At 41.8% G+C, this 16,142-nt stretch overlaps 1 protein-coding gene across 1 annotated transcript in view; it reads left to right on the top strand.

Moving 5' to 3' along the window:
- The first annotated feature begins 15,072 nt into the window (after nt 1–15,072).
- Nucleotides 15,073–16,142, top strand: part of cdh24b (cadherin 24, type 2b) — a 163,586-nt gene continuing 162,516 nt past the window's right edge. Inside the window, exons 1-2 of the mRNA XM_029524683.1 lie at nt 15,073–15,170; nt 15,567–15,622. Of these exons, the coding sequence (XP_029380543.1) occupies nt 15,073–15,170; nt 15,567–15,622 (154 nt within the window). The remainder of the gene's footprint in view (nt 15,171–15,566; nt 15,623–16,142) is intronic.

Below are 16,142 nucleotides of genomic sequence, written 5' to 3'. Positions count from 1 at the left end.
CTTCCCGTCAGATGACCAGGTTGGAGGGAATGGCAAACTGGAAATGGAAATGATAAGCAATGGGAAGTGGCTTTGTTAATGGTGGTGGAAACTGGAATACTTGGTCTGCCACAAGCTGCTGGGAGGTCAGTGATGCTGCGTTTCTTTCCAGAATTTCCTCGTTGTAATATCCAGAGGACTGAAAATGAAATTCGGGAAAGGGGGCAAGTTCAGTGTAAATGGATGGTTTTCATCCGTTTTTATAAACAGTCAGTGGTGTTTGGCAAGTGATGATACTGGAAGAGAGTTGGTGTTTGACCAGAATGACAATGCGACATGAAGTAATATCACAATGGGAGCTGGTTCCATAGAAGAACTGAAGGTTCTGCCTCCTGTTTCGCTCTTGGCGACTCCAGGAACCAAAGGTAAACAACCATGTAGCGAGTGAAGTGACCTCCTGGCACAGTGAGGAAATAATTGTAAGCTCTTTGGAGCTTGGTCATTAACGTCTTTGTATGTAAGGAGACAGATTTCAAATTCTTATCAGAATTTTACTGTGAGCCATTGCAGAGAAACTAACACATGAGAAATAGTTTCTGTCAGGAATTGTGTAGCAGCATTTTGAAAACTACTGGGACACCCTGATAATAGAAAATTACAGTAGTCCAGTCTAGAGGCAACAAATGCACTGACTAGTTGTTCTGCATCCTTTTGAGACATGATTTTTCTAATTAAAAATAAATAAATAAATAAATAAAAATAAATAAACAAATAAATATTCCAGTGGAAGAGGGATGTCCTAGAGACTTGTTTTATGTGACAGACAAAGGTTGTGATCAAAAATGACTGCATGTTCCCTTACAGTAAAATTAGAGGCAAAGATAGCATCATTCAGAGCAACTACATAACCAGATACTGCTTGTGTGAGGTGGGTAGGCCCAACTAAAATAACTACAGGTTAAAAGTGTTAGTAAATTTAAAAGTAAAGAGTTCCAGAACATCCAGGGCTTGACGTCTTTCAGACATGGCTGAAATTTGACTAGCTGATTAGCATAATTTGGCTGTGTGTCGTCTGTGCAGCAATAAATCTTACGGAGTACTACCTGATAATATTAATAATGGATAAAAAAAAAACAACAAAAAAAACAAACATTTGTTTGCCCACAGAACTCTGTGGAACCCCAAGTTTTCATGGAAGTGCTATTGGTAACATTAACAAAGTGGAATCTATCTGATGAACATGATTTAAAGCAGCTCAGTGTAGTTCCTTTAATCCTAAAATTAAAGTAAATTAAAAATTAAAAATAAAAGTATTCTGTGTGCTGTGCGCTCTAATTAAACATGCCTCACAAAAGAAAGAGAACACTCACAACCTATAAATGTTAACTAATTGTCTAGCATGAAGCTGAAAATGGTTACATAATAATTTAAGAGTGTTTCAGAGAGTGTTCATCAATGAAGAACCTCAGAGTAACAGCTAAAGGCTGAAAATAATCGCTGCAGCACTTAACATCTTTGTTCAGGACTCTATTACATGCAAATTGTGGCACAGTGTGGGACACCATGAGCATCACAAACATGCCTGAAATTAGCCAAAAAGCATCTTGGGATACTCGGAAAATTAATGTGAATTAAAGTAAGGTTGAGTTGTTTGTGATGAATGTGTGGTATAAAAAGGGAACATAGTGAAGTATGGCAGAGTAATCATTGTAAATTTGGGCTTTTCTGCCTCCAGGCCAAGGCAGCTTTACAACATTGAGGGGGACATGAATTCCCTATTTTATCAAAATATATCACAGGATAATGTCAGTGTGGCTGTCCACCTGCGGACGCTCAGAAGCTTGGTGATGTAGCAGGTCATGCCCCTAAACATCAAAGTACACCTACTACAGAAGGACATCAGTGGTCCAAGACCTTAATCCAGGAGAGATGCTGTGAATTGACCTTAAGAGAAACTCACAGCAGCCACTTTGTGAAGATGTCCCATGAACCTTATGCAGGTCTGCTTGAGGTTGTTGGTGCCAAAGGAGGCTCATCAATTTATTAAATACCAGGCTTTACTTTCTATTTCTACTAGGATTCTAAATGTTGAACGACTGTCTTCAAAGCGTACAATAGGTTGTGTGCTATCAATTTTTTGTCAACATTTGTGGTTTACTTAAGCATCAGATCAGACTCTATGACTAAAGAACAGGTCATCCCAGAGCCCTTACCTTTCTTGTCACTGTAGCTCTCTGTTGGAGGGCATGGATTTTTTTCATGACTGCTGTGGATGTACCTCTCTGGCCTTGTAGCCTGTCTAGTCATGTTTGGGAGAAACCCTTCTCAACCATGGTTTTTCCGCCACGTTTGTAGCACCCTACCCCGTCTGTGAAGTGTGACCTTGGCATTGGATCAGAAGATAGCCAGTGCGCTGCAAGTGTAGATGCTGCTCTGTCTGGCACTGAGATTGCAGGTTGTCAACAGGTATTTTCAGAATAGATATTATCATCAACACCAGCTTTCAGAATATTTTCGCAGAGCTCTAGACCCAGGGCAAGATGGTGACACTGTGGGCAGGCATGACAAAATGAAGAAAATAGCTTTATTTTTTGCCTAAATTAGAAGAAATGCTATGAAGAGGACCAGCTGGCGATATAGAAAGGTGCCAATGCAATGATTTTCACACTGTCAGAAAATTACCACCATGCCCACATTAACTAACCCCATCTGTCAGGTGGTCATATGTGATTTGATTCCTGGACAGCAAATCATATCTTTACACAGTCCTAAGGGTGTCTGAGAACCATTTTAGTTTTTTTGTTGTTTTTTTATGTGAGGTGTTATTCCATGTGTTTTGATGCTAGAACTTTATAATTGAAGCTTCAAAAGAAAGAAAAAAAAACATTGCAAGGGTACACACCTTTGGTGATTGAGTATCTAGCAACCATTGTTTATTCCTTTTGAAGCTTTACTATGACGGAAAAGCAAATGAGGAGTCTATTTGGGTTGGGTAATGACTCCCGACTGGCTGTTTCTTCTCCACCCTGAAGGCTCTCTGGGTGTCATATAATCAGTACGCCCAAGTCCTTAAATGCGTGCCATTTCTGACAAACAACAAAGCTGGCATGAAGATAATTGTGTTTGTTGTCCCCTCGCATCCCCTTCCTCACTGGCGCAAGAGGCGGCCGCTGCCTCGCCTCATTTGGGGGGGGGGTGCTGTTTTTCATCCCTCATGATGACAGCCATCTTTTTGTCATTCCTGCTGCATGCTTGCCACAGCCACCTCACTCTACTTGAGACTCTGACGCTATTTTTTTCTCTGCTTTTTGTACTTTTACCCGATTAATTCAGTGACATGGATGAATACAGCCTAGCAAAGCAAGCAGTGCAGCCCCTTGAGCTCTGTCCAATCTGAGTCAGTACTTGTCCGTTTCCCAGCAGGCACTTAGGAGCCCCTGCCAACACCACTATGGATGCTCTTGATGATGATGATGATCATGACGGTGATGGTGATGGTGATGGTGAGGAGGATGATAGCACCTACTATTAGTGCAGACTGTGCCTCAAGATGCCCAAAGCAGTCGGCTGTTTATCCCTTGTCATGACACCTGACTGTATAAATGGGGCCTGTCTGTTTGTTTTATCGTCAACAGCGCCGGGCCTTGCCTCCCAGGCAAACAGAGACAGGGTCAGGGAAACTACAGCTAAAGATGTGGCAGTAAGAGCGATGGTTGCTGCCACGGTCACTCCACTTACTCCCACGTGGCTCCTGGCTTTTTCTTTTCTTTTTTTCTTTTTCATATTGCACTGCGTCCTCTAATACGTGCAGTCTATAAGTCCCCCAGGGTAACGAAAAGTGAATTGCGGATTCTGTTGTTTCATAGTACCAATGGAACTCTTTTCCTAGACTTCAATCAAACAGTTCACTTATGTGAGCTGTTTGATTTCTTTATGTATTACAGGATATTGTGTTGTTACTTTAACTGACCCAGTGTAGAGCTTGATATGCTACACTTTGCTTCTGTAATCTTTATTTGTTATAATTTTGAATTGTGGGACAGGGAGGCAGTCATCTGCCAATTTTTTTAATAAATCATTTTTGCTTCTACAGTATCAGCTTTATAAGATGGAGCACATTGTTTTTATCATTCTTATTGAAGAATACAGCACCGCAGTGTTTTTATTGGCACAAAGTGTCACTCAGAGCTGCAAGCTTTAAAATGAAGTTGCTGGCCTCTGTGTAAGAACCTCCAATCCCCTTTCCATGCCTTTTTCTCTTTTACATTTCCCCCCATTATCCTCCCCTCCAGTGCCCTCGGCCTGCTGCCTACATCCCTGTGGTCTGATCCCGCTCTGATCAATGCCACTTCCCTTCCTTCTGACAATACCAACAGGGAAATGGAGGCATTAATTACCCACCCCACAGCTTGTTACCCAGGCTCAGCCCTCTCAGTTTCCTGACTCTTCACTGACTCTGCAATTGTAATTCAACTTGGGGGGGCAGGATGTGAGGGTAATAACGGAGGGTGCCCTTCCAAACAGATGATCGCCTACTGATAGATGATCCACTGGGCTGGACGTGATGGAACTGAGGTGAGGGGGCAGGGAGCGACTCTGAAGTGATTGACACACAACTTTGGCACTGGGATTATGTGTGAGAGAATTAATTTATGACTTTCTCTTCTGGGGCCGAGTTGAATGCCAGAAATGGGTAATGACCTCTTGGAAGTTCAGCTTCTCTGATCGCAAACAATTGCCCGGGTTGTCACAGCTCCAGAAATGACACAATTGATGGCATTATGAGAATTAGAAGGTAATGGACTAAATCATGGCAGTTTAATTGAATATCAGGACCCTGTTATAAACACTGTTTCAACATTTGGGACAGTTTCACTGATCAATATTGTTGCCAGTTGAGGTACAGAGACAACAAAGCTTCGCTCTCGCTCTCATAGTTACCTCTGTTGGTGAATCCCCACATATTACCATCCTTTCCTCTGCCTTCCCATTTGTGTTGCAGTTTTTCTCTGACAGTTTGACTGCTCAAGTCGTGAGTGCCCAGTAGTTGGCCTCCTTTGTGCTACTCAGTCTCCCATGTTTTCATGTAAGCATAGCAGTGAGTAAATAATGGTTCATTTGTTTCTCCTGAAGCATTTATCAACCACAGCCCCCAGCCTGTTTCTCACCTATCCCTCTATCACCAACCTTTTCTTATCCTTCAAATCTATATTCTGTATTTGCACCTCTTCCAAATTCTCCCTTCCTCTGCACCACATTTTTCCGGCATCCACCCTCTCCCTTCTTTCACTCTCTCTACTTTCCCTATTATGCCTCCCCCATCCCATCCCATCCCATCCCATCCCAGCTCATCCTGTCCCTCTCTCACTTTTTCCATTCCAGCCTTTCTTTGCTCGGGACCAATCTGCTCTCATTATATTGATTGAATGGTGCACTCTCTCCCCAGCACCTCTCCAAGGCTTCTCTCTGCAGCCTGCTCATGCAGCAGGACTCAGCAGACAACAGTTTTGGCTCCTTCTCTGTGGGCACAATGACAGCATAGCACCTGCTGCTCAGCCCTGTGACCTCTTGGTATTATCCTACAGTTCACTGGGAGGTTTGTGTACTGATCTGTGCCTTTAGGAGTCTCCAGGTGTGAACGTAACCGTAATGAAATAAAGCAAACATTGAGATGTGGTGAGGCATAATCCAGTGCGAGGTGTAGATTGAATGATCTTTGCTTAACCTGTTCATATTGCTCACACTGAATCAGTCTTTCAGATCTCAATTATCAGATTCTCTCTGTGATCTTGGTACAAGCCAGAGTGTACTTGCATTGCGCACTACCTGAACCACAACCACCTTCTATCAGTCATCTCTAATGGTGCATGCTTCACATATTCAGAGTAACCTCCGCTGCAGGTTACAGCGGTCACAGCGGGATACATTTGCTCAGTATGTGTCAGTAACGTTAACATAATCAATCATTCCCGTCGGTCGCGGGTTGGAAGTGAAGAAAGAGGGCTACAAGTGAGTGAGTAAGTCTTAACTTCTAAAAGCGTGGAAAGTGTAAAGATTCAGTAAACTTTGCTATTATGCTATTTAACTAGCTTTTTGACATGATAAATTCTAGCGCTAACGTTATATGTTATATTTATCCTGAAATTCAGTATGACTTTTGGTTTTGCTGTGCCACCCCATGATTTTCAGTGGCCCCATCTGGCCACCTCTATGAAAAATTTCTGCACTGCCACCCCTTAACATCCATTTTTCCCCTTCTTTCTTCCCAATATTATGTTCCTAAAACATGGTCATAACTCATGGTAGACAGCTATAAATAAAACGTAAAAATCCATGCACGATCTTCCTTTTGCCTTCATGACCCACAACTCAAATGTTGGCAGCCCATTTGGAGATGAGTGTGTTTTGCTTGTACCACTTATGAGGAGTGATGAGGCCTGGTAATCTTACCACCTCAACTGCGCAACCACAGATTTTGATCTATTTTTAAACCTGTAGGTTTCTGCCGCAACATTGCCTCTGCAATCACTTGAGGCAATTTTTTGGATTTTACATGCTCCCTCTGGAGCCACAAAAGTGTTTATTCAATTTTTTCCACTTATGCATTAATAACCTCCATTACCTTCACACATACACTGGTGTTGCTGCTGATGAATTTCCCCTTTAAGGCTGGAAAAATTATTTTACTCCACACTGTCTGACAATGTCATACATACTCTGTGTTGGCTTGTTTCAACCCTCCCTTGGAGCAAACGCATCTGATATTTACACTAAATTACTTACTCAAACACCAAGACCCAACGTTGTCACACTATTCAATCAAATGTAAATATTCACAATGTGTTCAGACATCAGATATTATTTTAAACACGTATCTCAAAATTTTGTCTGACATTTTTGGTATGTTTAAGTACTTTGGGATCTCAGCTAGATTCTGATTGAAAATCTGTAGGTTTCAACAATGCTTGGCTTTTTCAGCAAGAAATTCTAATGCCTGTCCCAGAGTCCCATTAGAAAGAGTAGATGTAAGTAGAGTATCATTAAATTTGATGCACTACTGGGAAGGTTACATTCAAAGTGTAACTTTGAAAGATACCAATTACTTTACAGTGGAAAAAGTTGAAAGACAAAAATACTCAAGGGAAAAATGGAGTTAAGTTAAATAAAGCTTTTTAGTATTATGGGGTTCTGCCTCCCTGTTTGTATGAGTTTGTGGCTGCGTCCGTGTGTGGAGGTGGAGTCCTGGCTGCTGTTGACTGAGTGCGTCCTTAAGGTTTAAGTGGCATCCCTAGCCACCAAGATGGCCTCACCACCCTTCTCACTGCAGCACAGCCAGCTTCCTGTGTGCTTATTGTTCTGATCTGTGAATAGGTTGATATATGTGTCTTTATTGGGCACAATAGAGGTGAGAAACCCTTTTCTAGTGATACCACAAATGAAACATTCAAGAGATGGAATCATTTGGAACAATAGATTCAGAAAAAGAAATGTTATCTTAAAATGCTATACTTAAACTCACTCAGTGGAGTGTGTTAGTGTGTCTTTTTTTCTCTCACCTTTTTGTGTTTTGTTTTATTTGGGTTTATAGTATTATTTGTATAGAAGGATATTTTGTGTCGATCATTAAGTATTTGTAGCAGTTCTTGTGTACAATAAAGATATCAGCAATGCATACATTTAACTTTGTATTCCTCAAGAAGCTCATCCATTTCAAATGCAAAAGCACGCTCAGTATAAGAATCTCAGACTGCACTTTACTTAAAATTGTTTTACGCATATTGACTGATGAATCAGCAGCCAAGCAGGCAAAGGCTAAAAGACTATGATATGAAACAACTGTGACGTTTCAGAACAGTTGTTCTTGTAATGGAACGCCAAGTAGAACGTCACGTAACATCCCTCTGATACAGACCTCAGAATAATGCTTTGAAGCAAACGTTCCACCTAGGTTTCGGTACATACTGAAACAGTGTTTGGATTTTGCCATCACTACCCTTTTTATTTTCCAATCTTGTTTTGTCCTGGTTTTCAAATGCTAGGAGCTGGCTGTAGGTAAGGTATCTGTATTTTTGTTTGTTGCATTTCTTCCCCTCTCCACTACAGATTTTATGATACCACAGTGAGGTAGTTATAATCTCTCAACCATCTCCTTATGGAAATATAACTGTCTTTATAACTACAGAGTGTTCTTATGAAAACAAGATTCTTATTGCAAGACTATTTCAAATTTAAAGAGAACAGAGATTCAGACACCACACTGCTGGCTGAAAGATGAACAAAAGATGAGAGAACAAGATTCCCTGTAAGGAATAATAGAAAAATCTTGAATGGCTCCTCCGTTGGCCAAAGTGGATCTAATGGGGAAAAAAAAGGTAAAAAATTACCAGCAGCAAACAGCAGATTCGACAGAATCCCATCAACTGGCAGCTTACTAATCACACAACTCTAACTCACAACTTTTTAACTCATAAGGACAGAATATCCATCCATCTTCTACCGCTTTTCCAAGGCTGCTGGAGCCAATCCCAGCAAACTTTCCGGGCGAGGGGTGGGTTTCACCTTGGACAGGTCGCCAGTCCATCACAGGGCCAACACACAAAGACAAACAACCACTCATGCTCGCATTCACACCTACGGTCAATTTAAAGTTACCAGTTACCCTTGACATGCATGTCTTTGGACGGTGGGAGGAAACCCACGCAGACACAGGGAGAACAAGCAAACTCTGCACAGAAAGGACTCAGGCCGGGAACTGAACCTGCTACCTTCTTATTGTGGGGCGACAGCGCTAACCGAATAGCCGAATAGAATAAGCACCAAGGCTTTGCTGATAATATACAATTAAAATGACCTATAATTAATTTCATTGGCCACAGATTTGTTTTCCACATTTTCACAGTTTTAACTCGGAGGAGCAGAGGTGAGTGTTCCTACATGTTCATGCTGCGCAGGTTAGCCCCTGTTCTTAAACTGTACCTCAAGAACATGAGTCACAAGAAAGAGCAGGAGCAACTCTAAACTAAGATGACTTTGAAATAAAGTGCGCGGGCCAGGGTATTGGGACAAATTCAGACTGATAGACTGAAACCATACAGGTTTATATACTGCAATAGGGCGGTCCACCAGATGCCATTGAGAGCCAAGAGTCTGCAGGTTTTCATTCCAGCAGATCAGTCCAGCAGGGGACTTCACTGATGAGTCCTAACCCTCCACCTGAAGGACAGCTAATTAGTGTCTCTTTGGAGCGAATGTGAACTTGAAGTGTGTGGGTGGTTACAGATGTATGGGGACAGAGACAGTGTGAGTCAAATCTGTGACCAAATTATATCAGTGGTGAGATTGCTGTGACTGTGAAAAGCGAAGTGCGTTTGTGAAGGTCTGTGTGCGGGGCACAAAAACTGCATGCAGTATCCATCTGTGAACACTCCTACACTTTGAGACACTGAAGTCTTGATTTTTTTTTAGCAGACCAGAAGGGGGTAGTAATTCAGTATAATGAATGCCAGCTACTGCTAAATTCTGGAGAAAAGGAAAAGATGGAGAAGAAGAAACGGAAGAATGTAAGAAATGGAATGAAAATGACAATGTTCTTGATTTAAAATACTTTTCTGATAAAAATATGTTTGTATATGTTTAGCCGTTTGGACTGAAGTAATATTGAGGAACAGGTGAATGTTTCCAAGGAAGGGAGCTGCCACCTTTCTGCCATTCTGGGTGACAACATATAAATCTTAATTAATTATACCATCGCTCTTAGAGTGATTTGTAAAATGAAGTTAATAGCTGAACCATGGAGAGTGTGTATTGACAAAGGCTTAAATGCATATATACACATTTAAACCTTTATCAGTGTCAATATTTGTCCTTCATCTGTGTCAGTGTGCTGTACAGCACCAGCTTTAAAGTGGCTGCCTGTTACTTGGTGGTTTGAAGCGGGTCGGGTCTCGAAAGTAAATTTTTCTGCTCTTGGTTCAATCTTCATGAAGCAAAAATAGCAACAACAACACCAAAAATACAATGTGGGAGACTTGCATCGGTGAATCGTCTTTGGGTAGTGAAAAACAGCTATCAGGTGGAGACAGATGAGGAAGGTTTGCTTCCATTTCATACAAATTCATACAAATCACTGGTTTATAATCATAGTCAACCCATATGTCCCATCCTTTTACATGAGTCAAGACTATCTTCAATATCAAACACATGGTCTAATCTCCAAGAACAGGATGATTCCATATTTTATGGGATGGTAGGCAGCCCTGTGTAGTTGAAAGCAAATAATAACATGTTAAATCAAATTGACTCAAAAAAAAAGAAAAAAAAATTACGCCAATTAAACGTAACACAGAGAAAGACAAGTTATTGTAGTTTGCTGTGTTTACTACTTCCCTTGGAGCTGTCTTCACATCGGCTTTAGTTTTAGCCTTTTCTAACTGTGAGCAGCTCCTCCTTTCCCTTTGCAGATTTTACTGTGTTAGTAAAATCTAGCAGATTTGATAATATAAACATACTCATAAATTTCAGTGGGATACATTATTTGGTGTTTCAATGTGAAAGCAGTACAAACACAAAACTATGTTCATCTTTACAAGCAAACCATTGCTCATTGATGTTTGTCCTCTGAACAGCACTGGATAGAAGATGTAAACACAATGTTGACACGTTATCACCTTTTAAGTTCATATTGCAAAAATGTATTTACACATCCAGCTGACACATCCAATAGCATTTATTTGCAGTTGCGTTCATAGTCTGATGAATGAGAGTCCAGCATTTGCAGTGTGTTTGCTCTGTTTTGATCATCCCCAACTCTCTAAATGCTACAGAATGTCCCACTACTTTCACAATCATCTTTTTGTGCTGAGCAGCAAGTGTAGGCTGGTAATATGAAACCTGGAGTGCACCAAAACAGCAAAGTTTCTCCTTCAGAGGCTGGGTCACCAGAAGCAACATTGCTCACTGATCAATATACAAAAACTTACAGGGCAATTATATATCATATATTTTAGTTTGAGTTATATTTTAGCATTTTATTTTCGGTGAAAATATAAACATTATTAAAACTACAAGCAGCGACAAATGGGCCTTTGCACCCGTTGGACCCCCCTTGGATTTGCACCTACGCAGTCATGTTAGATCTTAAAACATTGTGGTGGGAGGTGGGACACAGATCACCCTTTGATATGCAGTTTTACAATGTACCATCATCAAATCTGAAATATTTCAGGTTTTACAAGTACAGTGCACATAAATTGCTGTTGCTAATGTTGCAGCTAAAATGTGACTCAATAACGACATACAGTATGAATGTGTGAAGACAGGATTCTTATCCGTGCTCAGCGTGGTGCCAAATCGGACCATGTTAAGCTGTGTTACAGGCATGACTGTGTGGCAATACACACCATGTAAATTAAATTCTATGTCACATGTGATTTGACAAACTGTGGTCGATCAGTGGTACTGTAATGAATATATATATATATAATGAGACAGAAGACCATCATGTATAGTGACATAGTGCTGACCAGCTACATCCAAATAGTGAGCTAGTTTCACTAATGTTATTCGTTAGGGCTGTGTATAATGGGTCCAACTATTCACTCTATGACAGAGGTGTGGGCCTTTTTTCAGGCCGGCGTGGCCCAGCAGGGAGCACACAGCTGTTACTGATAACGTGAAAAATCGCTGCATTACATGCAGAAGTGCCAGTCCAGCACAGTGACTCACTGGGACACGTCGGCCACACTGAACCATCAGCTCGACTTGAGCCTCTCCCTCTTTGATGGGTCAAGACATGAAAAGAGAGGATTGTCCTCTGTGTGTCCCTTTTAATTCTGGGTATATTTGTGTGCTCTGCTGTTGGATTTTGTGTTGATCACTGGCCAAACTTGCTTGATAAAAAAGCAATGCCAGAAACATCAAAGTCAAATCTAATAACCCATTTGCCCCTCAGAATCAGAGAATCAGGACTTTTGATTCCACCTCAAAACTTTACACTCATTGTGTCTCATTGTCTCAAGCCACATAAGACACAGACATAAAAGACGCAGATACCAGTTATTAGACCACACCACTGTGCGCCAAAGATCATTTTGCATTTTGAATGAGGAGCAAGTCTGATGGTATGATGTTTGTTGCAAAATAGCATTGATCATGTCTTGTTATGAATATAAAACATTGGTAGTATCTAACTGTGTATTTCTCTTTAAGGGGTAGTGTGGACTTTACTACCTCACACATTTTCCTGCTGTGCATTGTTCCCCCACATCCCACCTGTTTCTTTCAAGCAAGCTCTGCTATTTCCATCCCCTTTTTTTCTTGTTAAAATATATCAGAATAAGCCTACTGTTTGCGTCGCCTTTGTCTGTAATCCCTGTAGTGCTTCTTACTACAATATCCTTTCATTTAACTATTCAGTAGTGTTGGTTTTTACTACTTTGGGAGGGTCCTCCAGTAGTGATGCTTGTTGTGGATATTTACTCCTGTGCCTCTCTGCATTGTTGTTCTTCAAAACAACCTTGTAAAGCTGTTCAGGTATATTTATACAGTGTCTCCTCCACAGTAAGCAGTGTTGCTGCCGTCTCGGAACATAAAACATTAAAGCGTTTTCCTCATCCCTGAGTGTGGCAACACTTTTTTTGCGTACTTTTTCCCTTCATAGATATATTTCTCAAGAGTGTGCCCATTATCCATTGTCAGAAGAGAACAAACGTTTTCATGTTGTCATTCTTTATCCTGACCTTTTGTTTCCTATTGTGCATTCTCTTATGCTCATAAATAAAAATAAAAATGAGAATTCTGTTAAACAATAGAAAAAACACACACATTAAAAAAAAAACAAAAAAACACCTGATGAAACACCTACTTTGCACCGCTTCCTATTGTCTGTTCCTGTCAGTGTGCAAATGATATCAAAATGATTTGCAATCTGAAATTAAATTTGTTTGTTTGCTTGTTACTGTTTCTCACCTGAGTCTTCTCACCCGAGTCTTCATAATCTCTGCTCTCCGCCTGTGGTGCAGCCGCCCGGCTCTGACGTGGGCTTTCATCTTGTCTAATCTGTTCTGAATGCGTCCGTGGGGAATTTCAGAAGGGGATGCTGCACTGCTAAGAGGGCTGGCAGCAAAGGACTAAAACAAACTGTTTGGGATTAATGAAGGGTTAAAGCAGAAGATGAGAGGAGAGGGCAGGAGGTCTGACCAATTCCTGTTAAGCACCTCAGGCATGGGGCTACGTGTGGAGAGGAGTCAGGGGTAAACTGGAGCATTATGATGCTTGTTGGCATGTGGGATGCTTCTTGTTCACTTGGCTCTGCCTGTGGTGGTTTCTGTAATTTGTTTGTATCTGGTAGATATTGTGTTTGGACGTGCATATGCAGGGTAGCATCTGTGGATGCTGCATGTGTCCAAGTGGGCGGCATCTAGGCCGCCATTCCCTATTTTCCGTGTGGTTTCATCCTCCCTGTCGGGGGACATTGGTTTCCACTTGAATACAGTTGGCCTGGTGCTCATAGCGACCCCTGTGACCTCCTTGTTTTTCTCCTCCCGCCAACACAACCTTCCCCTGCCATCGTTTGCATTGTCTCACCACACCTCACCACACTCCCCAAGACACAGGCACCTCTGCCAGGTGTGTCCTTAATAGCAACCGAGAGACGCAGAGAGACACAGAGCTTGGGTTTCCGTACCTTCCACACAAATGCACGCATTTGAAGTAGGTGGAGGATTCTTATTCCATACATGCACTTCGTGTTTTCTTTTCTTTATTGAATATCTGAACAACCGGAACATCTAAGGAAATGTCCCATCACTGCACTCGCCGTTACCCCTACTTCTTGTCTCCTTCAGAAGACTGCGATCACATTTGGAGCACAACTCTTCTATCTCAAAACCAAATATCACTGTCTCCACATCTGTATTGAAGAGGCTTTGTTGTGGTGAAGGTTATGCTGGTATATGTGTTGTTTTTTGTTTTGTTTTTCTTTTTCAAAAATGTCAAAATTCTGTTTGTTTTTCAGTTTCACAACGTTTCTGTGCTTGCACTTAGATATTCATATCAGGCTAAGGCAGCAGGGACTTGCATAGCAAAATATCAGTCTGCCTACTCGCATGTCTGTCTGTCATTTTGCCCATCTGTGCATCTGTGTGCCTGTCCAGCATGTCTGTCAGATGTCTGCTTAGCCATTTCCTCCTCTCTGTTATTTTCCTTGTTGACTCTTGCCACATGTGTCTGAAGAAATGACTCTCCTCCTCAGGCTTATGCTGTTTATCTCCTCCTCTGTGTCTGGATTTGCCTCATGGTTCGTGTGTTTTGTGTGTCCACTCACATGTAAGCTTGGGATGTGTGTGTCTGCTCGCTTGCTTGTTAATCTGTGTGTGTGTGCACAGAGCTTCCGCGTGCCCACCTGTCAGTCAAACGCCTGTCTGCAGGGTATTAGCTATCTGTAAAGACAAGGTCATAGTGACTCTGATGTGCAGTGGGTAGAGCTACCACTGAGCCTTCATGACAGCAGCATGATAGAGCTAGCTTTAATGGAGATGTCCTTTTGATTACAACTTCAATCTTCCTTTTCTTTCTTTACCTTTGATGGCTCTATTAAATTTATTACTCAGTTCAAGGAAAAACTTTAACAGAACCTCAGATAATCAGTAGTCAGACAGTTTTCGGGCTGTCTGACCTTATTTGGAGGAGAAAATAAAGCTCAAAAAGTCACAATGAACAATGAAGATTAGTTATCTTACAGATCCACTTCATGGTTTTAGATAAGAGTTTGTGTGACACGTCAGCATGGACATCATTTTAGCTTTTACAGTGGGGGTACAAGTATTTGATACACTGCCAGTTTTTCAGGTTATCCCACTTACAAAACATGTAGAGGTCTGTCATTTTTATCATAGGTACTCTTCGACTGTGAGTGACGGAATCTAAAACACATATACAGAAATCACAGTGTATGATTTTTAAATAACTGATTTGCATTCCGGCTCTCACAGACCTGTTAGTTCTTCTTTAAGAAGCCCTCCTGTTCTCCACTCATTACCTGTATAAAAGACACCTGTCCACACACACAATCAAGCAAACTCCACCCTCTCCACAATGGTCAAGACCAGAGAGCTGTGTAAGGACATCAGGGGTAAAAGTTGTAGACCTGCACAAGGCTGGGATGGGCTTCAGGCCAACAGGCAAGCAGCTTGGTGAGAACGCAACAACTGTTGGCACAATTATTAGACAATGGAAGAAGTTCAAGATGACGGTCAATCTCCCTTGGTCTGGGGCTCCATGCAAGATCTGACCTAGTGGGGCATCAATGATCACGGGGAAGGTGACGGATCACCCCAGAACTACATGGCAAGACCTGGTCAATGACCTGAAGAGAGCTGGGACTACAGTCTCAAAGAAAACCATTAGTAACGCACTAAACCATCATAGATTAAAATCCTGCAGCGCACGCAAGCCAGCACATGTCCAGGCCTGTCTGAAGTTTGCCAGTGACCATCTGGACGATCCAGAGGAGGAATGGGTGAAGGTCATGTGGTCTGATGAGACAAAAATAGAGTTTTTGGTCTAAACTCCACTTGCCGTGTTTGGAGGAAGAACAAGGATGAGTACAACCCCAAGAACACCATCCCAACCATGAAGCATGGAGGTGGAAACATCATCCTTTGGGGATGACAGGCTGACTGCACCGTATTGAGGTGAGGATGGATGGGGCCATGTATAGCAAGATCTTGGCCAACAACCTCCTTCCCTCAGTAAGAGCATTGAAGATGGGTCTTCCAGCATGTCAAGGACCTGGAACACACAGCCAGGGCAACAAAGGAGTGGCTCCGTAAGAAGCATCTCAAGGTCCTGGAGTGGCCTAGCCCGTCTCCACACCTGAGCCTCATAGGAAAATCTCTGGAGGGAGCTCAAAGTCCATATTGCCCAGTGACAGCCCCGAAACCTGAAGGATCTGGAGGAGTGGGCCAAAATCCCTGCTGCAGTGTGTGCAAACCTGGTCAAGAACTACAGGAAACATCTGATCTCTTTAATTGCAAACAAAGCGTTCTGTACCAAATATTACATTCTGTTTTTCTGATGTATCAAAGATGCTAATTAATTACTCAAATCATACAGTGTGATTGTTTAAGATCCCGTCACTCACAGTTGAAGAGTACGTATGATTA

The sequence above is a fragment of the Echeneis naucrates genome, chromosome 17 (genome assembly GCF_900963305.1).
Source record: "Echeneis naucrates chromosome 17, fEcheNa1.1, whole genome shotgun sequence".
NCBI lineage: Eukaryota > Metazoa > Chordata > Actinopteri > Carangiformes > Echeneidae > Echeneis > Echeneis naucrates.
This window is presented reverse-complemented; position numbering and strand designations above follow the sequence as displayed.